The 24,470-nt window shown below is 36.1% G+C and overlaps 1 protein-coding gene across 2 annotated transcripts in view; it reads left to right on the forward strand.

Moving 5' to 3' along the window:
* The window catches only part of FMN2 (formin 2), a 163,755-nt gene that overhangs the window by 71,929 nt on the left and 67,356 nt on the right, over positions 1-24,470 (forward strand). For both annotated transcript variants that reach the window (XM_054162300.1, XM_054162301.1), the window contains one exon: positions 19,831-19,892. In XM_054162300.1, the coding sequence (XP_054018275.1) occupies positions 19,831-19,892 (62 nt within the window). The remainder of the gene's footprint in view (positions 1-19,830; positions 19,893-24,470) is intronic.

Below are 24,470 nucleotides of genomic sequence, written 5' to 3' on the forward strand. Positions count from 1 at the left end.
TTTAGAATATTTTGATTGCTAAGATAACTGCGAGCTGTTTTATGCAGTCTAGGGTAGAACTGTAAGAACTGTTGCAGTGCAATTTCTTTGTTATTAGTGTAAAAACGGGTCCTCTTCCTATGGTTTCTCTGGTTTCACAGAGGGTTTTACTGATCTCGTTTTTGTGTGTGTGTTTGTTTTTACAATCCTCTATCTCTACTGTGCAAAACACTTCATCCATTTTGCTTGGTTTTTTTTTTATCTTCACTGTATTACAAATGTCCCTTATCCAGTGTTCCATTCCCACTGAAAATTTGGCTACATGATACACCCAGCACTTGAGAACTGCCAATCAAGTACTTACGTTTTTAGCCCAAATTTTCTTTCGAGACAAAAGATTCTGTTTTCAACACTAGTAGTTCAGGTTTTCTCTTAATATTTCAGAGAAATGATTTGTGCTAAAATTAGAGCTGCAACAATATTCCAGTTAATGGCATATAGTAATCTATGGTGGACACCCCATACATTAATATATAATTGCAAATTAAACCTATGTCTGCATCAATCTCTAAAAAAAAACCCAGATCCCTCTTTTTAATACTGTCATCACATGAGAGATAACATACATATAACAGTTGTTTAATGCCTTTCCCAATCCCCTTAGTTATAAAAATAAAACATATCTTCCTCTCTGCTTTAAACTTTTATGGCTCTCAACAATTGCAGTAGAAATAGCAAAAAAAGTTCTCTGTATGTAAAAATAGAAGACAAAAATTAAACTGAAGAGGTCAGGCAGAAGAAAATAACGTTTTATATTTAATGTAAGATAAACACTACATTTACAGTGCAGTCAAATACATATCTAGTATTTGTTTCCAGCATGGGAACTAGTCTTCTGTTCATCAAAACCATGTTAGTTACCTTGAAATGGTAATGCCATATTCAATTCTCTATCTAGTCTTGTAAAAATGGTGTATGCAATTATCTGTAAGTTTACTGTAATCTTTTCCAATCCAGTAGTTTTCACTTAATAAGGTTTGTCACTTCAGGCACTGTGTTACCTCTGGCATGGCTGCAACACTCTTACTGTATTTCCTTAAGATTTTGCATAGCATCTTGTAGTTGCCCTGGTTCTGCTGGAAACAGTTTGGAGATTCCTAATTCTGAATTCATGGACCACCTTTGTCATATCATATAATAAGCAAATTTTCCATCCTCTCTGGACACTGGCAATCTACAGAATTTACGAAGCTACCTTTTTATTACAGCCCTCAGCTCATTGTTGGCTACATAGTCTATATAAAGGAATGTAATAGGAAAAGTAGTTATGGAAAGGGTGGGAAGATCTGCGTAACAGACCAGCTTTTTAGTCTGGATGTTGGATAATTTTATTGAAAGTTGTATTTGCTGCAAAACTTGCTCTGCTATCAGAAGTACAACTTTAAACAACAGACAGGTCTTCTGACCTAAATTCCCGACAGATGTGCAGGAAATGAACATACTTTAAATGCTAGTGGGCAAAATAAATGCTTATTCTTCAGTATTTGACTATGGATGACAATGAAACATGATAAAATCTTGATTCTTGTTTTCTTACACTGACACCTAGAAATTGTGTGCTAGGAGAGATGTCATCAAATATTAACTGACTTATTTCACTGGAAGGGGTGGATAAAATGTCTTTTATGCTGCATTATTTAAATGTTCTGTAGAGTAATTCTTCACACATTGAAGTATCACAGTCTCAGTGATCATAGGTCCAAGAGATACTCTAAATGGAAAGCAATCAGGAAAGAATGACTTAATATCTAGAAAAATAACTCATGATAATTTATCTTATGGAATGTCTAGATGTGATCTGAGCATTATTTATTTTTAAATCAATACATGTGTATAAGCATAATCATTTGAAAGTCATAATACTGAAATATTTATCAAGAATGAGTATCTTTCCAAAAGACATTTTGCTGTTTAAAGGAGCTGGGAAGACAAAACAAGATTGGATCAAATTCTTTGGGCATTGTTGAACTGCCAGGTAATTCAGCTGCCCCAAATTGTATTTTCTGTCCTACTAAGTTGTGAAAACAATCCTGGATAAAGGAAGATACATAGAACATTTTTTCTGTCAGGTAACAAGTCTGGGTTTGTTGGTATTTAATTACTTCAATTGTTATTCTGGTTTATTAATTGAGAATTGAACTTCTGTAACCTTATTTTTTTCTTGATCAAATATTGTGCATTTACACACCTAAAAAGGGTAAATCCTTCCCTTTGACAGCCTTTCCAATGTATTTTGATTCTTCTGAGAACCAGGGAGATTGATTAGTTCAGTATTTTTCTGTCCTATGAACTAGCACTTCCTTGAAACTTCACACCATAATCTTCAGTTTTATTCCTGTTTCTTCTTACCTTTGCACTACCATATTCATTACATTATACCTGCTGTTACATTGTAAGCTTAGATGTTTTATTTGGTTATAAATACTTTACAAACTCAGATTGTGAAATTGTTGGTAAGGAAAATAATAGAATACACAAAATAACTGTTAAAAAACAGACTAGAGTTAGAGTGCCCCATGTACTGAGGAGCCTAAAGTGATTATGGAGCCCTTGTCTGGTGACTCATGCCAGAGATAGCTCATAAAGAAGAATAATGAAGGTTCTTGGAGGTAGATTTAATTTCTAATGGATGTAGCTCCTGACTTGTGGATGAAGGCCCTGAAAGCCAGTACTGAAAGCTTGCCTCAAGTCCACTTTCTGTCCTCTGATATTTTCTGAAGCTTAGTTCACAGTGACCAAAGGCCAATAAAACAACAGCTGCAGTTGTTAAAGAAAGACTAAAACACCAGCTATCATTTTATTTAAGCATGCATGCAATATATTAAGATAATGAAGCACAGAAATATTCATATCACCAAGAAAGGAACTGAATGTGACACATCCTTTGGGAATTTAGATTTAAAAATAAATTTAAAATAAAAAATTATCACAGGTTGGAAGAGATCTCCAGGATCATCGAGTCCAGCCTGACGCCACAAACCCCATGACTAGACCATGGCATCAAGTGCCACGTCCAATCTCCTCTTGAAGACCTCAAGGGATGGTGACTCCACCACCTCCCCGGGCAGCCCATTCCAATGACCAATGACTCGGTCAGTGAAGAACTTTCTCTTCACCTCGAGTCTAAACCTCCCCTGGCACACCTTGAGACTGTGTCCCCTTGTTCTGGTGCTGGTAGCCTGGGAGAAGAGACCAACCCCTTCCTGGCTACAACCACCTTTCAGGTAGTTGTAAAGGGCAATAAGGTCTCCCCTGAGCCTCCTCTTCTCCAGGCTAAACAATCCCAGCTCCTTCAGCCTCTCCTCATAGGGCTTGTGCTCAAGGCCTCTCACCAGCCTTGTTGCCCTTCTCTGGACATGTTCAAGTGTCTCGATGTCCTTCTTAAACTGAGGGGCCCAGAACTGGACACAGTACTCAAGGTGTGGCCTAACCAATGCAGAGTACAGGGACACAATGACCTCCCTGCTCCTGCTGGCCACACTATTCCTAATGCAGGCCAGGATGCCATTGGCCTTCTTGGCCACCTGGGCACACTGCTGGCTCGTGTTCAGGCAGCTGTCAATCAGCAACCCCAGGTCCCTCTCTGTTTGGCAGCTCCATAGTAGTAGTAGTTTTCCATAGTATAAACTACATTTAAAGACTTTTAATTTCTTTTTTTTTTTTTAAGGAGGAAAATCATACTGAGTTTTTTCACAATATTTGAATCAGCAAAGACTAATTACTGCCACATTGGATAGTTTGGATAATTAGAGATTTTTGTTGTTGTAAAGAACATATGAATGTAATTTAATAGGGAGTTTTGTAAGAATCTGTAGCTGTGTTGTTTGTCTGTTGTTTCAATTGAAACAGTTTTGTTTGTTTTTTGGTTTTGGTTTGGTGGTTGGATTTTTTATTATTATTATTATTTTTTCTTTCTTTCTTGGAAGTCTGATTAACTTTGAAACTTTGAGAGAGAAGGTTCAGGAAAGTTCTGTCCTCCCAAAAGCAGTATTGTTATTTCTCATTTGTGTACCATGTAGTCATTCATGAGAGAGATGATTACAACATTCTAAGCATAAAGCTATTAGCATCAGTGGCACGCAAAAAAAGAGAAAAAAGGCACCTAGTTTCCTTTCCATAGCAGAAATATTTTTCAGTGGTCATGTTTTTATAAATTGCTGAACTACAGAGAGATTTTAAGAAAATTAAGGCAAGCATATTAGATTGCTTATGACCTTCCAATAACACAATCACACATTTTTTTCATTAAGTCAAAAGATTTAGAAGAAAGGGATGTTTGCCACAACAATCCATTTGTGACTTGTTGATGGGTGTTAGACTTGAATACATTTATACAATTTTTTTGTGTAGGCAAAAAATTAATGACACATATATACAGCCATTAAAATCTAATTTCAATACAAAGCAGTAAAAATGAGAATTTAGGAAGACTTTCAAGGTGAATCAATTTAGTTTTTCTGTGTGTTGGGTTTTTTTATGCTTAGTGAGCCTAGTTTTAGTCCATTCTCCTTCTAATTCCTCTTATGAAGGAGGCAGTTAAAGATATATGATATCAAATATCTGATTCTAAGTACTTGGTCACCTTTCTGATATTCAGAAAACAAGCACATTTAAAAACCCCACACAAACACCAACCTCTGGCAAAATGAGTGACATTTGACTGCTTGTTATGTAATATTTTAATGGATATTGATTATGGAGTTTTGAAGTAGTCAGTCTTTCTCTCAATTTGAAAGTTATGCCAAATACATGTATGTGTATATATATAAATATATAAAAAATATATATCTTTTGACATCTGTTTTTCCCCCTTGTCAGCAATCTCTGGTCCATAGTTCTGTTCTCTTTACAAATGAGGTGACTAGCTCTGTACGTTGTTTTCAAGACTCTGTTCGTTGTTTTCAAGATTTATATATACCATATGCCTACGCCATGGTATCGTATCTCCTTTCTCAGGCTCCATTTTTATCTTTATTGTTGCTGACTTTTAAATTGCCCTTTTAACTGTTGCTAATTGTTCAGCTTATGTTCTCAGAGAAGTGTGGGGAAAAAAATCAGTCTCTTTTGTAAGGCAGTTGTTGCTAATTTTACATCCATCACTGTGTTTTTTACAGTTTAGGTTCATTTTTAACTTTGAATATATTGACACTGAATATTTGAGAGGTACTTTTGAACATGTTTGTGGCCATCTTTAAAGAGGTTAGCTTTTAGTACCTGCCAGCATTACTCCCTAACATTGATTAAACAGCAGAGGAACCTGCAAAGATCCTGGTAAGGTTCCCCTGCTACAACTCCACGCTTTGATAGCTGGTAATTTCTTTTTGAAATTCATCTCCTATTTTATTTTTCCAGTTGAACAGTTTTTATTCTTGATCAAAGTAGGTATTTCCTCTTATGACATGACAGCATATTTTCTTATGAAGCCTTAGGTAAGGATTGTGAGGAGCCTTTTGAAAATCCAATATCCATCTGGTGTCTCATCATGCCTTTGTTGAGTCCATTGAAGCAATACTATTTAATTTGTTGCTCATGAATACCTACTACAAAATCAAGTTCTACCTTGCTTTCTCATTATGTTAGTTTATCTGTATGTACTTCTAAAAAGCTGTTCTTCCATATAATACATAGATATTTCCCAAGCACACAAGTCAGACTGACTGATTTGTAATTTCCAGGATCATCTCAGGAATCCTCTTAAAATTTCTATTTGTTTTTTCTGAAACTTGTTCAGTTTGAGACTGTGCCTAAACTGTTTCACTTAAGAAGAACAGAATCTGTCTGAGAACCTCTCTGACCTTTTTTGTGGTTCTGAATCCTAACACAAATGCTTTGTTTAACCTTTTTTTATTCTCTTTCTTTTGTGCTTTTACAGTCAGATTATCTTCATGCTCAACTGTTTCCTGTCAGGCTTCATACATCTGATGTGTTTGAAAGAAGTTTTATTGCTAGCTTTATGCGTTTGGCAAGCTGGATTTAGACTTTTTTGTTCTCCACCAATTTACATTGAGCTTACAGAACATTTTGCTTTTCTATTTTCTTTGGCTGATTTTCTGCTTTACAGGTGTACCCCATGCTTTTTACATTTAATCATCTATGTGGTTTTGAGCAGGAATACTGGGGATGTGAAAAGATTAGGGAGCAAAAAAAAAAAAAGTGCTTATGGATTTTTCAGTAAATTATTTTTTTGCTCTCTGAACCTCTAATGTATTGCCTATAAACTTCCCTCTGACCTTGAAGCTTTTTTACCCTTTAACCTGGCTTCCTGCTTTAATGTAATTGCTCCTTGTAAGGCGGTGTCATTTTAAAAAATCCTTCCATAGTATCATAGTATCCTGTAAAGAACTTTCATTTGAGACCATTAGCATTTCCAATTGCTGTGTACACTATTCAGAAGTAAATGAAGTGTTGCTTCTACTCTTTTGGCCTTTCTGGCTAGCTGCTTTGAGAAATATTTGTTAAACCCTAAAATTTAGAATTCTACATAATACCTGAGAAGTATATTTAACAGTTTAAACATTCTGGTCTTATGTTTTCTGTGTTGCATATTTTAAAGCTTTTAACAGTTAGAAGTCATGATTAACATGTTTGAGTGACTGGAAATTGGGTACTGTGTTTTCTTTACATAACACTTAACTCCCCCAGCACAGGGAATGTAGCCAACCTAGTTTATCTTAACTCATGCTTTCTTCAGTATTCGTTACTGCTCTTCTGCAGTAACCAGTTACGGCACCATGTAGAACGCTATTATTAGTGTCACACCGATTGTCGTCTTCTGTTACGTTTGGAGCAACCATTAAATCCGTCAGCAAATGTGAATTTGCCCGCTGCAAACGGGCGATGTCTGGAAACTATACGGGAACAACTCATACACACAGCATGGGTTTGGTCTGTTGAGGTTTGCTTCTCTGGGTCAGTTTTCTTACTCGTCTTCTCTAGTTTACACTCGGACTCCCCTCCTCATCGCCACACCGTTTTCCTCTTCGTCACTGAAAGCTGAGGGGCCGCACCTCTGCCGTGCATTGCTCTGGCCGGACGCGCTCCTCCGGGCGCCTCGCTGCCCCTGGCTGGCTCCGGGTCCACGCTTCAAGCAGCAGGTGGCAATAGCGGCCCGCGCCCCGCTCGCGAGAGATGCCGGCCGGGCTGGTGGCAGACCCGAGCTCGCCACGCCGCCGTGTCGACCTTGACGGACAAGGTGCTCGACCATGTGGGTTTGCCCCACTGTTCATACAGCTGTGACCGAGAAGCCGCTTGTCGACGTGCTGCTCAGCCAGCGGATAGCCCTTCTTGAAAAACTGCATAAGGAAGAGAAAGGATGGTGCAAAAACGGGAGAGTAATTTGTTCGCTGTTAACTATCCGTCATTCATGGTAGGTAGGGTAAGAAACAGTGCAGGGGAAGTTACAGTTTTGTACTGCAAAAGTTGTGAAACATTTAGTATGAGAGCCTGTTGTTTCTCATACTGAGGCCGTTGTGTGTGTTCCTGTACCTGTTGCTTTCCGAGGTACCTGCGTTTTGCTTGCTTCTTTCTCTTGTTTGGTCACAATCCCTAGACAAGGAAAGGTCAAGGTTATTTCTACTGTTCTGCTGTTCCACAGTAAACGTCCTCAAGCAATACCTGGTAGTCTATTTCAGTGTAACACGTTTTACGGTTTTAGGGAAGCTGTGATTACTTTATCTATCTGGACACAAAGCATAGCTCCGTGACATTGAACTGAAGCAATATAGAGTACCTCTTGTAATCTTAAAAGTCCTCTTAAATCTTAATCTCTCGTAATCTTAACATAGGCTGAATCCAGTCATGATACTGAAATAAATACACATAGGTGATTCCAAAATACATATGATTATTTCTCTCTCTTAGAATGCATTTATTTTGGTTTTCCACACATGAAGACATTTGGTTTTGTTGCAATTCAAGCCCTTATTTCCGTGAGTTATTAATACCAGCTTTTGAGAAACACTTTGGTGCATGAAAAAAGATGGAACTTAAACCATAAACATGCATCCTTCTGCCCTCAGTTATCACAGTATTGTGATTTGAATTAGTAAAGCTGTGTCATCTGTCACTTACCTAGCCAAAAAAACTTTTTTCATTATTTTTGTAATCCAACCACACTTCGAACATGGACTAAATATCACAAGATCATTACATCACTTTCTTAGCATCTGTAGCTCTTTAATACTGTAACTTCAGAGTATTTGGTGAAAGGCTTAACGTGCGTTAGTATGATTAAATCCCTGGTGTTTATGCAGACATCAGTCTCGGCAGACATGTAGAATACCAGGCTACATATAAACTGCTCCCTGCTGTGCCAAAAATAAAATTTTAATTTGACTGAGAGAGAAAATTGAGAGCGTGTAATTTTATTTCAGTGGGAGTCTACCATCTGACAGAGAAAAAGAGAATGATGCTTTTGAAAGGAAACCTCTCAAATATTTTTCATTTCTAATTCTTGAGCAAGAAAATCTGTATTTTGACTTGTGACTGCAGCAAGTTGACTGTACAGCAATGATAGCTAATGTGGTCTTGCTTGGCCTGATTTCTGAATCCCTGTAAATTTCCATGTAGTGTTTTCTAACTATCTGTACTGCTATGGATATCAGTATCATACAAACTTTGCTATCTTGAACTGTAAGGAGAGCTTCTCTCTGAATGTTTGTGCATGTCTTCCTGTCTAAAAGAACTTGCAGTACTTTCCATTGTACATCATCAGAACGTGGCAATATTCAGTGTAGTCTATGTACAATTATTTCATCTTGTTAATGTTAGAGAAGAATAGTTGGGAATTTCAGAAGGACCTGGCAAAGGACAAACATTCAGCTCAACTCTAGATTTTTAGACTGTTTAAAGCAAGTCGGGTAATATTGCCTCCTAATTTCTACTTCAACAGTTAACCTGTAAAAATAGTGTCATTTTAGCTCCAGATGAAATTCTGATCCTTCAGCCTTTTCCTTTGAAGTCACTGATAGTTTTGCCATTGACTTTGAATCTAGGATTTCATACAAACAGTTTAAATTATGGAGAAGTTATCACATGAAACCTTATTCAAAAAAACAAATTTCCCTCATTTTCAGCACTTAAAATATTCTTTCTATAGTGAATTTGTCAAATTAATTTACAGACATCCTTCATTATTGTCCTGCTTTTGGTCTGCAAAACTACAGAGCCATCTATTTTCAGATATCCTCTCATGCACATATGTATATAAGTACTTCTCAACTTTCTTCCATATGCACTGAAGAGATCAAGCCTTTCCTCTGTATAAGCTAAAGAGATCAAGCGGCTCAACAGACATGTTCTTGAGGTTATTCTATTTCCTTTGTTGGACCACCAGCTATAACTAGTCTGAAGATTGTTTTGACTTCTGTTCACTCCTTGAGAGACAAGGAGTCTTATTTATTGATCATGGTTACTGAGGGTATAATCAAGACAGTTCTTTGAGTTTGCTTAGTTTGCTCTGCTGTTAGCATTGCCGTGTGGACTTTGCTGAGGATTAATAATGAATTTAAATAGTTTTTATTTTGGTGTAGTAAAGATTTGTTCAATTTCTGGAAGCAGAAGACACTCTTCTCATAGTGTTTCATGAGCCATTAAATTATCAAGTGTATGAGTTAGGCAGTTGTTAACTCATTAAGTTACTTAAGTGTCAATACTAAATGTAAGTATTCTAAAGTGTCAACTGGACATATCTGGAGCTCCATTTACTCTATATTAACTGTGGATAAACTCAGAACACAAGAGCTACTATCCTAACTTAGCTGTTTAATAATGGGGAAGTTTAGGGTAGAGGTGAGGAGTAAGTTCTTCACCGAGAGAGTCATTCGTCATTGGAATGGGCTGCCCAGGGAGGTGGTGGAGTCGCCATCCCTGGAGGTGTTCAAGAGGGGATTGGACATGGCACTTGGTGCCATGGTCTAGTCATGAGGTCAGTGGTGACAGGTTGGACTCGATGATCTTTGAGGTCTTGTCCAACCTTAGTGATACTGTGATAGAATACGTTGTTTTTTTTTTTTTAAATGGTATCAACCCTGCTATCTTTATCAAACAGCTATTCAGAGTGTTATAGAACTGTATAAAACTAGTATATCCTTGCCTTTGTTATGAACATAATAAGGAATGAATTCTTCATCTCAAATAAATATAATAGGGGAAAAAAAATCAAGATATTCAGTGCTGGACTAGAAAAGTTATTAGAGAGTGTAACGGGTATAAGGAACAAGGAAAGACATGGGATTGTTCAGAACTCTGCAGGTCGCAGAGTAAAGCAAATAGTTGAGCTATCTCATCTGAAATAGTTAACATCCTTCCAGTGATGATGATGATGTTAGAATAAGCAATAAATTACTATTCCAACAGCTGGAATAATTTTACCCTAAGTTTATTCTTGGCTTTGCTGTACTTTAATTCTAGGTTTCATCTTTTCCAGTGAATTCTTAAGTGGCTGGGGAAAAAACCCACCACCAAACAAACAAGGGCAACAAAACCCCTCTACCTCCTCCTCTTTCATTTAATCATTTCAAATGAGCTCTCTAACACATGAAAGAATAAGCCTCTCTCTTTGTGAGTTAGCCATGACTTTGTTCACTTTGAGCTATTCTAATGAAAGTAGATAAAGTAGAATTAACCCAAAAGCCAGCAAATTTAAATTCTGACAAAATCCACACGTAATTAAGTCTCAATTAGTTTGAAGCCTTGTTTTTATTCCAAACAAGTCTTGCTAACTTCTTCCAGATGCACCTAGTAACAGTTCTATCCTGTTCTCTGAAGTTTGACTTGCATATGTCCTTTGACTGTCATGGTTGCATCATCACTTGTTCCACAGTTAGTCGGTGGAACTCCTGGCATAATGCCATTGAAATAAAGATTTAAAAGCGTTAGAGCCTGCGTGGATCTAAAACAAAAGACAAACACTAGTACACAGGAACCCCAAACTTTATTTCACTTGACTCATGAATACAAAGCTGTGAATCACATCTGTCTGAGGACAGATTGATACACAATGTCAGATATACTACATATGTACCTTGCAGCTGATGTGTTTGTGCAGTTTGTTTTTTTAATGTGTGCTGTAAATACATACTGTCACATAAATATCCCAAATATATATTCCTTGGATATCCTATTCTAGCAGTCTTGCCACCAAAAGTAATACAGCTGAAGGATGTGGCAAGTTTCCTTTTGAGAACCTCTAAACAGAATGCCTGTGGCATGTTGTACAAATTTAACCAGGAGGTGAAAAAACTTAATACAAGCTGATATTGAAGTAAAAGCCAATAGCATTGGGAGGTTTTTTTAGTAGCAGGAATTTGATATTCTTTAGCAGAATTTCTTGCATGTCATATGCCAACAATTAATTCTGTATTAAAATCTCACTCTGAAACATCTTTAAAAATACATTTAAGGGAAGGAAGTTTACCTGGAGAACAACAAACCCCCTACTATAGGCATGAAGCACAGTTTAATTTTTTTTAAATCTTAGATGTGTCATATTATTCACATTTGTGTACTGTGCTAAGCCTTAAGTAGCATTTTGGGAGTTACCATGGTAATCCTTTCCAGATTATTGAAAATCTTGAATTCTGCCAGTCAATCTTGTGCTTCAAATTTACTCCCTAAAGATCGGCCCCTGGTAGGTTCACTTAGACCAGTTGGTCCTCTGTGGACTACAGTTTTAAAATAAGCATATACTGGTAAAATGCTAGTCTTTTCTCAACCATCCTATATCCCACACCCATGTTTTTTTCACCTGCCAAATTCAAACAAATCTTATCTAAACAATTAAGATAAGCATTGAAGTACTTTCCATAGTCAAATCAGCAAACCTCTCAAAACCAGAGCTGAAATACAATCTCTCTAAATTAAACAGTCTACAATGGCAATCATGTTTGTATTTAAACATTTTATTCTGAAAGGATTACAGCATTGCTCTCCATTTTTTTCCTGCCTAGACAAGAAGGCGACATACTGAGTCAAACAAAATATATTTGTTCTCTAAGAACTGAACTTGCACACTTTTTATAAACAAACTGTATAGGTGTATGAAGTTAGACTTTACATAATCAGTAACTGCTGTCCTTAACATAGTAGGCAGTTGTTTGAAAGGTATGCAAGGTAACTGTTTGTATTTACTATGCATAGCTACACATAAAATCTAGTTACATATTTTGGGGGTTGGGGGAGGGGGTGGTGTATGTTTCCCTGTATATGTAAAAAAACCTCCATTGATACAATTTTGTCACTATGTGTTAGGGATGCACCATTAGGGAATAGGAATGCTATGGACAAATGCCTAAAAAATTGAATTGATTTTATAAAAGAAGGATCAGTACAAAATGATACTAAAGTTTTGCCTTTTTATGGTGAAGTTGCCTACTTCTGCTACTTAAAATTTTTCATGTGCATATTCTTGCTTAACTGATTCTTATTTTATTGCTTCTTAGAAATTTGAGTGCATATTCTTGAGTGTATTACCAAAAATATTACATCCTCTAAAACCAATCTAAAGCAACAGCTAAACTTAATCCATGGCTTCTGCTTGGAAATTTTGTATACTGTGCTGGTTTCTTACAGAAGCTTTAGATCAAGGTGAATTACTGCTACAGTAAAATTGTGTGCAAGTGGTTCTAAGTGTTGTTTCTTGCCTCTGATCCATGTACTTGTGCTGAAGATCCAGTCTCCATTGTGCTTTGTGCACTTAATGTTTTCATCCTGAGAAGGCTAGAGTGTTTGCTAATAGATAAACTTATCACAAAGGTACTGAGGGCAAGCAGGTAGGTAATAACACAAAATTGTTTTCATTTATGTCAACTCTACCCAGTACCTACCCATTAGCAACAGGATTTGGGGTTTTTTTGTCTTTTTTTTTTCTTTTTTTTTTCCTGCAAGTTTGCAAATCCATATACTCCTTTTTTAAAATTCTCATTTCACTTACTTTCTTTAGAAATTACACAACTGTGATTCTTGTGATCCTTTGCTTCAGCTCCCAATAGCACAGGAACATTTGTTTTTTACCACTGTTTTCCATATTTTTGTAAACATAACATTTATTTCAAAGATTTAACTTTCTGTATTAGGAAATTCACATTTCTATTATTTGAGATAAAGAAGAAACTCAAGAGAATAGCTGTAGTTACGAAGTTGGAAGTATCACAGACAAAAACACACCCTTGTGTGGTAGGTATCTCTTAAATGAATGACGCCAATAAGCTCACAATGCAGGGCAGTCGGAGAAGCAAATGACAGCAATCTCTGAAGATGTGGATTTGGTCTAACCGATAAAATATTACAATAAATGACTGCAAATTTTGCAGTTCAGTTGATTTCTAAAATATAAATTCTAAGTTGTATTTAAAGCTGGCTTTACTGTGCAAATAACTTGATATTACATCATACTGTAATCTTCATAGTATCAAAGGAAGCTACAGTAATTGGATTGTCTTCTGAGGTTCTCTTGGCTCTTTTGTTGAGAACACTGATGCAGGTATTTTTTTCTTGTAAACTAGGTAGGTCAGCTGTCAAGTCATTCCAAAGAACCTGATGAAATTGTCTACATTGAGACATTGCCTAAATTTTTCCCCCCTGGTTTCCTTGTATTTTCTTGCGTGGTGGTGGTGTATTTTCTTCCAGAGATAACTGTCAGTGAAGGCTTCCATTCTATATTCAGTGTATAAACAAACATGTTTACTTGTTCTCCATTCTGTTGCATCTCCATGATGCGTTTCAGAAGTTTATTAGGCCATATCTTGTCTGATGTGTTCCTTGTACCAGACTGTTTAATTCCTTAAGGTTTTCCAAGTATGTTAGTTTTGTAATTGTGTTAGATTTTGACCATTTGAGGTTTACTATCCACGTGTCATATTTGGACCAGCTTCTTTTTTTTCTTTTCTTTTAGTGTACGGTGAAATAATTTTTCAAGGAAGATCATAGCATGGCAGAGTTGACCTATTCATCTGCTCATGTCTGTCTTTTTTTTTCTTTCCAAATACCCTTCTTAGATATTTGAAAAGGAATATGTCTATCAAATTTGATAGTACGGTTAGTTGAAAACCTTCTAAAAGACTGAATGACTTTTAATGTTACATTTCTTCCTCAAAATTAGGTAGTAATTTTATAGTAATTATGTAGTAATTTTGAGACTCTTTTTACATCTTATGGTTTCTATATAATATGGATACTGGGTTTTAGAACAAAAATGGACTTTTTGTTTTTACTAAGTCTGGTTTATAACTTTTCTGTTTCTTTCACTCTTCAACTTGGAGGTAATATTCTTGGGATATAGATGTTTAATTTTAGCACTGAGTAGAATTATCTGGGGATGGATATCAGGAAAAAAAATATGGATGACTTGGAATTTAGTAACTTCTTAGTAGCCTGTAGTATTGCATGTTTAGAGTTGCATGATGGGCAGAGCATCTGTGAAAGTCCAAAATCTCTGCCCCGCACAGACCCACATTGTGATTATCTGCCGTAGAAGCAGAATATCCTTCATTCAGTGAAGAACCACCAATCCAGATTTTTAATTTGCCAGTGGTTTGTAATTTGCCAGTATAACTGTCTGTTGCTGCCATTTGTCAGAGGGGATATGAAGTCTTGCAACGACTCTTGTTGCTTTTCTGGAGAAAGAGAGCAGATGTGACAGGGAAAGCCAAATATGTGCAAGAGGGAAAAAGGAGTGACCTTCTGGAGTGATATTACCTTTCTTTTTTTTTTTTTTTGAGGGGGAGGTTGGGGAGAGGGGCTTGGTTTGGTTTGGTTGGTTTGCTTGGTTTGTTTGTTTTTAATACAGTCATGGAGAAGTTGTGGTGGAAATCAGATGAAGAACTTGAGTGGGTGGCTTGCATGTTCATCTCCCTGAAACATGGATCAGTTTAGAATTCCTTTTGCAGATTTGAGGTACTTTTGCTTCACCTATTGCTTCTTTCTGAGGAATTAAAATGTAATCTGTTATCAGTCAAGCAGGATTTGGAAACTGCTCAGTCAGGTTTTGGGGAGAATAGCAGTGCTTCTGGAAGGTCTCGAGAAAAGGACATGCATTTTTAGATGGAGTCCAGACTCAGAAAAGCTTAGGAAGTGTGCTTGGAAAGACCAGGGAAAGGCGCATGACTTTAAAATTGTTCTGAGGAAAGGGAAGATGAAGATTTGGATGGAATACTAGTTTTCTGAAAGTGTGGCAAATTTTGGCCTTTTCATTTTAAAAGGTAATTTCAGAGTTTTGGATTTGCAAATAGAATAGAATTTCCAAGCAGTAGGTAGAGTTAGGAATTTGTGTTTTCTCTAACAGTTTAAGTGATACTATTGGTGGATTTAGATTGATAACCTCAGACAAGTATCGGCTTATAGATTGGTGTCTATATTGGCTTCGTTTTCATGGTAGCTGGTAGTTCACATGCTCCTAGAGATATCAATAACCAAAAGGAATGGTCTGTCTCACAATAAAAAAAAAAATTAAAATTACAATTACTCCCCTTTATAGGCTTCCTGAGAATACACTGTGCATCGTCCAGCTTCCTGCTGTTTTTTTCTCATGCATTTTTCGTCAGAATTATATATGCTGGCTAGTCTTTGATCATGTTGGTGGGTTGGTTACATACCGGGTTCCCCTGAAGACATGTGGTGATTATTCATGGTGTTGGTCTTATTTTTTTTTTTTTTTTTTTTAATTGTGTCTGTGTTCTGTGGCCTTTATGTGTATGGGAGAAGGTTTGTCTGTTCTCAGAGTTCAAGTATGCCTCTGAATATACCTGTGTGCTTTATACTAATCTTACTTGGCTTTTTTATCAGTGATACTATCCTCCTGTCAGGTGAAGTGTCTTCTAAGATCCCTAGCCAGATTTCAAAATTAGTTGATATCACTAAGAATAGTAACTATTTGTCTCTCAGCATATATTTTATCAGCCTTTCAGTTTGAAACTAGTACCTAAATTTCCTTTGTTATTGTGAGTTTGCACAGTTTTTCTTTTTAATTCAATTTTTATCATAGAAATTCAGAATAAAATAGAAAACTTCCATTTTGCCAAAATTTCTATATTTTGCAGCTACAGTTTCTGTCTCAAAGACAGCAGTATAATTTTCCGTGTAGCTTGTGACAAAACCAATGAGAACCATGAGAACATCATGAGAACATGAAGCCTTTAGTTTGGCTACAAATTCTTCCAAATCTTTGCCCTTTATAGTGTCAAGCAACTCTTTGTGGTGATTGCTCTTCTGCTGATCCCTTTCCTGAGTGGCTATTCTGTAATCATTTGTTAACCAGTGCTTGCTTAAGACAAAATAAAAATCATTGGTACTTCCTTTTATTATCTATGTACTTATTTGTGTGTGTATCTGGACATACTTAGTTTAAATTATATTTAATCATAGCTACATATGTGTGTATATACATGCATTTTTATATATGTGTACAGTAGTAAGGCTTGAAACTAGTGCTGGCTTTATTTACAGCAATTGCTGTCTACAACTACCTGAAGGGTAGTTGTAGCCAGGTGGGGTTGGTCTCTTCTCCCAGGCAACCAGCACCAGAACAAGAGGACACAGTCTCAAATTGTGCCAGGGGAAATTTAGGCTGGAGGTGAGGAGAAAGTTCTTCACAGAGAGTTGTTAGACATTGGAATACGCTGCCCTGGGAGGTGGTGGAGTCACCATCCCTGGAGGTGTTCAAGAGGGAATTAGACATGGCGCTTGAAGCAATGATTTGGTTAGTCATGAGGTCTTGGGTGACAGGTTGGGCTTGATGATCTTTGAGGACTCTTCCAAGCTTATTGATTCTATGATTCTGTGAATAGTGAAAGGAAAGCAAGAAAATTTAACTCTGAAATCTTGACAGCAACAACTAAATGCTTGAGTCTGATGTGATTAAAAGAAAGTTGTGGTCATTAGATTCTTCACTGCTATCTGATGAATGTGTCAAAAAGGCTGGATGATGTGTTGGTTATTGAAGGTCATTTCATACTAGTCAAGGCAAGGAAGTGGCAATGACAAGTCAGAAAAAGATCACTCTTTTGAAATCACCTACAAGATTATTATTAACCCTTCTACAGGTATTTGTATAAAAGTATACTGACATTGTTGCATAGATCAGTATATTTTTATATGAGGAAATTAATGTTTGTCTATATTTTATTTTCTTTTTCATTATTTTGCCACCACATATGGAATCCTTCCATTACATATTTGTGTAATCATGGTGCTTGTAGGGAGAGAGCACGTTTAGCTAGTAAGCTTGACTGCATAATGAAACATAATTGTCTTTTACCATTCAAATAGTCTACATAACAGAATTAGATATGCAACTCTCATCATTTATTTTGCCAGCTATCATGTTCTTCTTGGCAGTGTTGCAGTACTGCCAACAGAAGCTCATCTCCCAGTTCCTTGGAGTAGGGGGATAATGTATCGAACACTGAAAAATCCTTGTGGAATGCTATACTGGTGTTTCTGAACTTATATATTTTTGGGTTTTGGGAGGAGGAGATTTGAAATATATATACTAGGATCTAATTTATCCAAGTCCTTGTCTCAGACTGATTTGTTTTAAGCAGCTCCCTGCAGTATGTACACTCTTCTGCATACCTGTTTTGTTGAAAGTACACAGTCCTGGCACCATTGTGTTTGCTAGGAGTTCTCTTATCTCCTACAAGCATTCAAACAAAAGTGTTCTGTTGCTCCTCGAGTAATCCATGTGTGATCCTAACACTGAGCAAAAGTCAGAGCAGGAACCTGTGTCATATTTCTCAGTGCAAGGCAATTTTTGGAAGGGAGGGGAGGGGGAGAGGGGCAGCAGAAGGCAGCCACAACTCAAAATAAATAGCTAAAGCATTGGGAATGTGTTCATATATGAAAATGTTGCACAAGTGTGCTGAAGTGTAGGGATAATACAAATTTGGTTTCATAATATATCCTGGTTTTAATAAAGCCTTTTGTATATATGCTTTGGCATATGTGTTTTCTTAGAACTCTCAAACCAAACTGGATCCAGTTTCTATTTGCATGTTAATTTTAGTCATCAGTTCTACAAGGCAAATCTGGCATGTTTTAAGCATGCAGATAGTCTATTGAGCAACAGGGATTAGTAAATACAACATATACTACAGTATGTTGAGAGAGCATCTTTAAGTCTCTGTTGCAACAATTATTACGCTCACAGGGAAACAAAAATCCAGGAGTTTCAAAATATGACAAATAATTAGTAGCAGATTTTTGCATGTGTCACCTCCGCCAAAACAAAAGTGTGTTGCTTCCTGAAATGATAACTGTTACATAGCCATTATCTTTCAGATTCTCTTGTTTTCTGCTAATGGAAAAACAGTGGGGCAAAGTCCTTTGAAATACTGTTTATGAAAATTAATTAATTCCTTAATTATTTTTTTGTTTCAATCCTAGGAGTTAGCTTCATGGCCTGGATGGAGATATAGTGTAGCCTGCTTAGTTTAATCAACACTTCTTTGTTTTTAATTTTCTTATGCTGTAACTAAAACTATGTCTCAGGCCTGGAAAGGGGAAAGATGATGAATCCCAGACCCAGAGTGGTATCTAAATGCTTTAGAGCAATCGGAAACACATGAGGATGAATTATATTGTCTATAGTTTTTATATGTATACACAGAATTTCTCTGTGACGTTTAATGACACGGATTTATAGAACATAAAATAACCTAAATGTGGGTTTCTATTGCTAATCAATGTTATGATTTATAGATTAATCTTGCCTAGGGGATTATTTTAGTTATTGCACAAGTGCACACACAGGCAGAGCCCGATTACAAAGAAGAAAAAGAAAATAAATACAAATTAAGTGTAAAATGGGAAGAAGCCTATTATAAAGTGATAAAAATTATTCATTACGATCACATACATTCTAATGAACATTCTAAATTTTTTTTTCAAGATTTAAAATCTGGATGAGGAAAGTTGGATTTGTTTGGCCTTTGAATGATCAGTGAGCTTGCGGAAAATAGAGGAAGACTAAAAAGTACTACATTCAAAATAATGCTTTGTATTAGCTGAGAAGAATTTTTTTCTAATTTGCACCAGCATTTCCTATGCCACATAAAATGTTCTTAATACAAGTGGGGAGTCAGAATTGTGCTCCTAAAGGTGTGAATCTTGCTTGCTTGCTTGCTTGTTTGAATTATTTTTATCTTTTTTTCAGTCCTGGTCAGGTAGACAAATCACTCACTCTGTGCTGTTGAATTGACTTTTGGGTGATGAAAAAATACAGTATGTGTGTGGCACCAGAATTGGCTGGGAACAGGAAAAGGCATATTTTGTATCTGTACTAAACGTGTCGGCTTAGTGCACAGAAAACTTGACCCTTGTCAGGTGTTTTGAAGTGTTTTAACTGGCTGACTTATGGATTAATCAGTTTAATACTGAAGCCGACCAGTGACAGGAATGAGCTTTGTTATGTGAGTGTGTGTGTGTGGCTGTGGTGCAGATTTACAAATTTTTATAATGCTTTCAGCTGGACCATGAAAGTCTGATGCAGAGCTTATCTCTGATCTCTGGCTATGGCCATACTCATGGGATCATGTTTGTGTGTTTGGGGGGAGGGAGATGAATTCTTTAACACTTGACACCTGGCCCTACCAGGTTTCTAGCTTACGGTCTGAGGAACGGCGCTATTCAAGGCATTAATAAAGTTAAAACCTTTAAGCTGTACAACCAATAGGTCATAAAATCTATTGCTGGGTATTGTGCTCAGTCTGTCTTTCACAGCTGGATTACCATCCTGACAACTATTTCTTTTTTGTCTTTTTTGTTGTCTTTTTTTTTTTTTTTTTTTTTTTTTTGTAGCTGTTGTGAACTTGGACAACTCTGTTGTTGACCTAGAGACCCTTCAAGCCCTGTATGAGAATGTGAGTAATCAGAGGAAGTCCATATAATGTAGGAATACTTAGGTCCATATTGAAAGTATTTTTGGCTTGCATCAGTAATATTCAGAAAGCTTATATAGTGTGTTCTATTTTTAATTGACTTTATCTTCCCCAAAGCAACAAAAATAGTAAGCATTTAATAATTGATAGTGTATTAATTGCTATTGTGTGTTCTATATAATGCCTACATTTTAATGTAAGTAATGTAACTTCTAAATGACTATACAGAAATTGGTTTTGTTGCCTCCCCCCCCCCCCCCCCCCCCCCACCTTGGGTGGGGCAGTGTTTGTTCAGTAGGTGTCAGACCTTGCACTTTAGGTCTCGGGCTTCAATTTGTGGCTTTACTAATATAACAATATTGTACAATAAAGAAATTGTTTTAGTAACAATCATCCCATTAATGGAACTCTATCTTTTAATTATTATTATTTCAGGGATTTCTCTGAAATAATTATAATTCTTTGAAAAGAAAAGGGTTGCTGCAAAATACAAATGGCATCGAAGGCCAATGTATGATACTGTGTTGGATTTTATTTCCCTGATATTATAGTTTCAATAATGTGTTGATTGCTTTTACACCTTTCAGATCTTGGGGGTTTAGACTCTGTTTTTTCTATGGCCTACTTCAGAATTATTTGTTGATTTGTGAGATTTCTCATAAATAATCCACTTTGGGGCCTGAAGAGAGAGAGACAGTAATGTCTAGTCCACTTTACAGAGACACACAAAAAATCATCTAAGTAAAATGAAAAAACAAAAATCTGACAAGAACTAGAAAACTCTTCTACTCTTTATTCAACCATGAAGAATTAACTCACTCAACACTGTTCAGAAAGATAATTGTCAAATGGAAACCTAACGCCCTCAAAATCTTTACACTTCAAGCAATTTTCATCCATACACTATAGCAATTCTGATTTGGTCTGTGTCATCTTCATTTTACATTATTTTTGGTATGCTCCATAGCACAGCTGTGTCTCTTTTCATATATTTTTTAGCATCTAAAAAATTAAAGTTGTTTACATATTATGTATCATGATTGTGAGAGATTGTGTTGGGGGAAGTAGTTAGTATAAATACTGCCCTCACTAGGTTTTGCATACTTCCCTCCTTTAGTCTTTTTTTTCCCAAAGCTTAGTTTAGTTTTTTAAAATAGGCCTCCTGTGTGGCTAGTGTACTAATAGGACACTTTTCCAATGCTTTATTAATGTCATCTTTAATATGCTTTGGTATTCCAGTACAAAGCATTAACTACAAATTTGTGGTTCGTTGAAATGACCAAATGCCATTCTGTTACTTTTGTCATTAGCTTCATGAATTACAGATAATGTCTAGCAAATATTGTCCTCATGGAGGAAAATACCATGTGTTGATCTCAAGCAAGACACTCAAAAGTTGGAATAACAATAATATATTTATTTGCTTTGAATAGAAGACAGACCAGCCCCACTTTATTGCTGTATTTGCTTGGGTACAAGACAAAAAACCAAACCGAACCAAAACAAAACAAAAAACTTAGAGAACATAAAAAAAACCCCAACAGTTTATTTGAAGTAATCTTTATAAGGACATTGAATTTTGGATTCTGCTTGATATAGCTGTGTCTTGGAAAAAAAACAACCAACAAACAAAACCCATATTTTTTTTAAATTGAGTTTTATTTTATTACATTACATCTGGTCAAAACCTTGCATTTGCTTCCCTTGGTAGCTTCACTAATTAAAACTAGATTGTTCAAGAAATACAAAGTGTAAGCAAGGGGTGACACCAGAGAGCCAGCCATGTTTTACTCCTCCCTTCTTTCTCAGACTCATCCTGTTGTAAGTGGGAACAACTTTGTCTCATTTGGCTACTTCACAACCATTAGTTTTTAGTTCTTAGGATTTATTTATTTATTGGACTGGGATTTTTTTTCTGGATATTTAAATACCACAGCACTAGTTCTCAGCCTTTCTATTTGATCTCTATGGAACATATGGGAGCATTTGTTTTACAGTCTTCCCTCAGAATGTAATAATTTATTCTGATTGCATGTGTCTGGCATGGTGCTTTCCCTTCTTAAATGTGAATGAAATTTGGGCAGTCTCCAAACCTAAACACACCCTAATTTCAAAAGCCACAGTCCTGAGGGCTCAATTCCTGTTTACTGAGGAATTAAAGTCTTGTTAAACCCCAGAGCTGTTGTATACATCTTAGTGACTTTTTATAAATGAAGAAACCCATACCCCAACAAAGACTCAAGCCCTCAATTATTTAATAGCATTAAGCAGTACTGCATCAAGTGAGGACTTTACCTCTGCTCTGTATAGTACAGTCACATAGCTCTTACACATGGTTGAGTAGTTTGATTTATAAAAAGGTTTTTAAATATGTGTGGATAATGAGCTATCTATTAAACTGTAGACAATTTTAATAGGAGAGTCTAATAGATAAAATTATATTTGGAGCACTTATTTAATGTGATTTTACAAACTCCCTAATAGCAATGGTTGCAGGTGGCAGCTCTAGTTAAAGAGGAAGAAGGTAAATAAAATTCAGTGCAATTGCCCATTTGCTATATGTGGTTAGCCCATACTGATTGTGATGAGAAATGTACTTACTTGAAAATAAGCAAATGTTTACTTTGAAAACAGCCTTTAGCAACTGAGTTGGTAGCTAAAATATTACTGTTTACAACAAGATGAGCCTGCTCCTGCTTACATTTTAACTGTATTTGTGAAAATAACTGTATAAAAATAGATTAAAAATAGCATCAGAAGCTCATGTTTGATCTACAAATTTCAAATCACAAAATGAAATTTCTTAATTTGACCCCTAGTAAACTGTCTACCCTGTCTCTGCTTTAAAAGACTTAAGCCAGTGCTTTTGAAACATGGAGTGAAAGGCACCCATTCTGAAATCTGAAGAGCATGCCTCCACTGCTACTAAGATTCAGACCTTCTTGTGAAATATTTGTTGTTTTGTTTTGTTGTGGTGGTTTTGTTTTGATTGGTGGTTTTGTTTGTTTTTTAAATGGCAATTACAATGTGATGTCTTAACATCTTTCTGCAAAGGCTATAGATTGTACCTCATTTCTGATATAACACCCAGCTTTAAGAAAGTATGATAGTTATTTACCTGAGCATCTCTGTATATCCCTGTTGTTTCAGTTACTTTTGACAATATTGTTTACACCATCACTCAGTGTGTTTTAATTATACAATGTTAACTTTGAAAATCAAGTGGACCGAAAATACACACCAAAACCTTAAAACCAACGCACATTTAGACTGATCTAAATTCAGAGCTAAGGTTCTATTGGAAGAAAACAAAATTGATCTGTGAAAGTATGATGTGTGTTGCAAAATGCAAAAATGGCCTTTATGAACTTTGGTATGACTAAATGTAGGTTGAGTTCATATTCTGGAAAAAGTGAGGAAAGAGTGAAAATAGATCACTGGAATTTTTTTCAGTAATTTCCCTCAGATTTATGCTGTCTGATTTTTAGATATTGTTAATCTCCACTTCTGCTATGCTATTTTATTCCACATGTAACACTATATAATAGGTAAAAATTCAAGGAAATAAAGTGGTGCTAAAAGAGGTGCTAATGCAATCAGATTAATGATTTTTACAAGAAGTATCTAGCTAATATGTTGTTTCTTAATACAAATGTTGGAAGGTAATAGAGAAGTGTTGGGTTTTTTTCCTTTCCTCAACATCAACTGTAAAGCTAGCTGATAAATTTAAGAAATAATCTTCATAATTGTGCAGAAGGCATGTCAGCCTTATTCTTTTTCTTTCATAATGTAAACTATACAACATACTTCTAGATATCAGAGGCAAAATTAGTGTCTTTAACTTGGATTTATTTCTGATCTTGACCCTCTTGGTTTTGATAGTATAAAACATCTCTCAAGGTTTTCTCAGGCCTGCCTATGACTGGATCATGCTTAGCCTTTGTATGCTTGCCAATTGTTATTTCTTTGCATACACAATCTGAGACTAATGGCTTCAATAAGGAATAGTAGGTCTGTCTAACCTTTGCCCATGGGATTTGGTGTAGAAACATTAACAACTTGAACATACATGTATATAAAGATCACTGTGATAAGCACTCTAATACTTAACTCTGTGTAGAAGGTCAGAAGAGAGAGTTCTCTAGCTGTTATTCTAAAGAATTTGCAAAGAACCATTTAAGTTTATATTCATTACTAAAATGTTTTCTCCTCTTTAATTGTTATTAAAAATTTTTAAGTTTCATGCTTTCAGTTTAACAGAGAACATACTTCACAGGTTGACAAGAAATAATAGCACTTAATTTAAAATCTGTTTGCATGAGAACTTTTGTTTTATAAAGTGTAAATTGAATAGGATAGGTCTTGTAAATCATTCTCATACCTAGATTTCCATGATCTGACCACCTTCCTGGGCAACCTGTTCCAGTGCCTCACCACCCTCATGGTGAAAAACTTCTTCCTAACATCCAATATGAATCTACCCATTTCTGGTTTTGCTCCCTTCCCCCTAGTCTTACCATTACCTGACACCCTAAAAAGTCCCTCACCAGCTTTCTTGCA

This window comes from Dryobates pubescens, chromosome 6 (assembly GCF_014839835.1).
Source record: "Dryobates pubescens isolate bDryPub1 chromosome 6, bDryPub1.pri, whole genome shotgun sequence".
Classification (NCBI taxonomy): Eukaryota; Metazoa; Chordata; class Aves; order Piciformes; family Picidae; genus Dryobates; species Dryobates pubescens.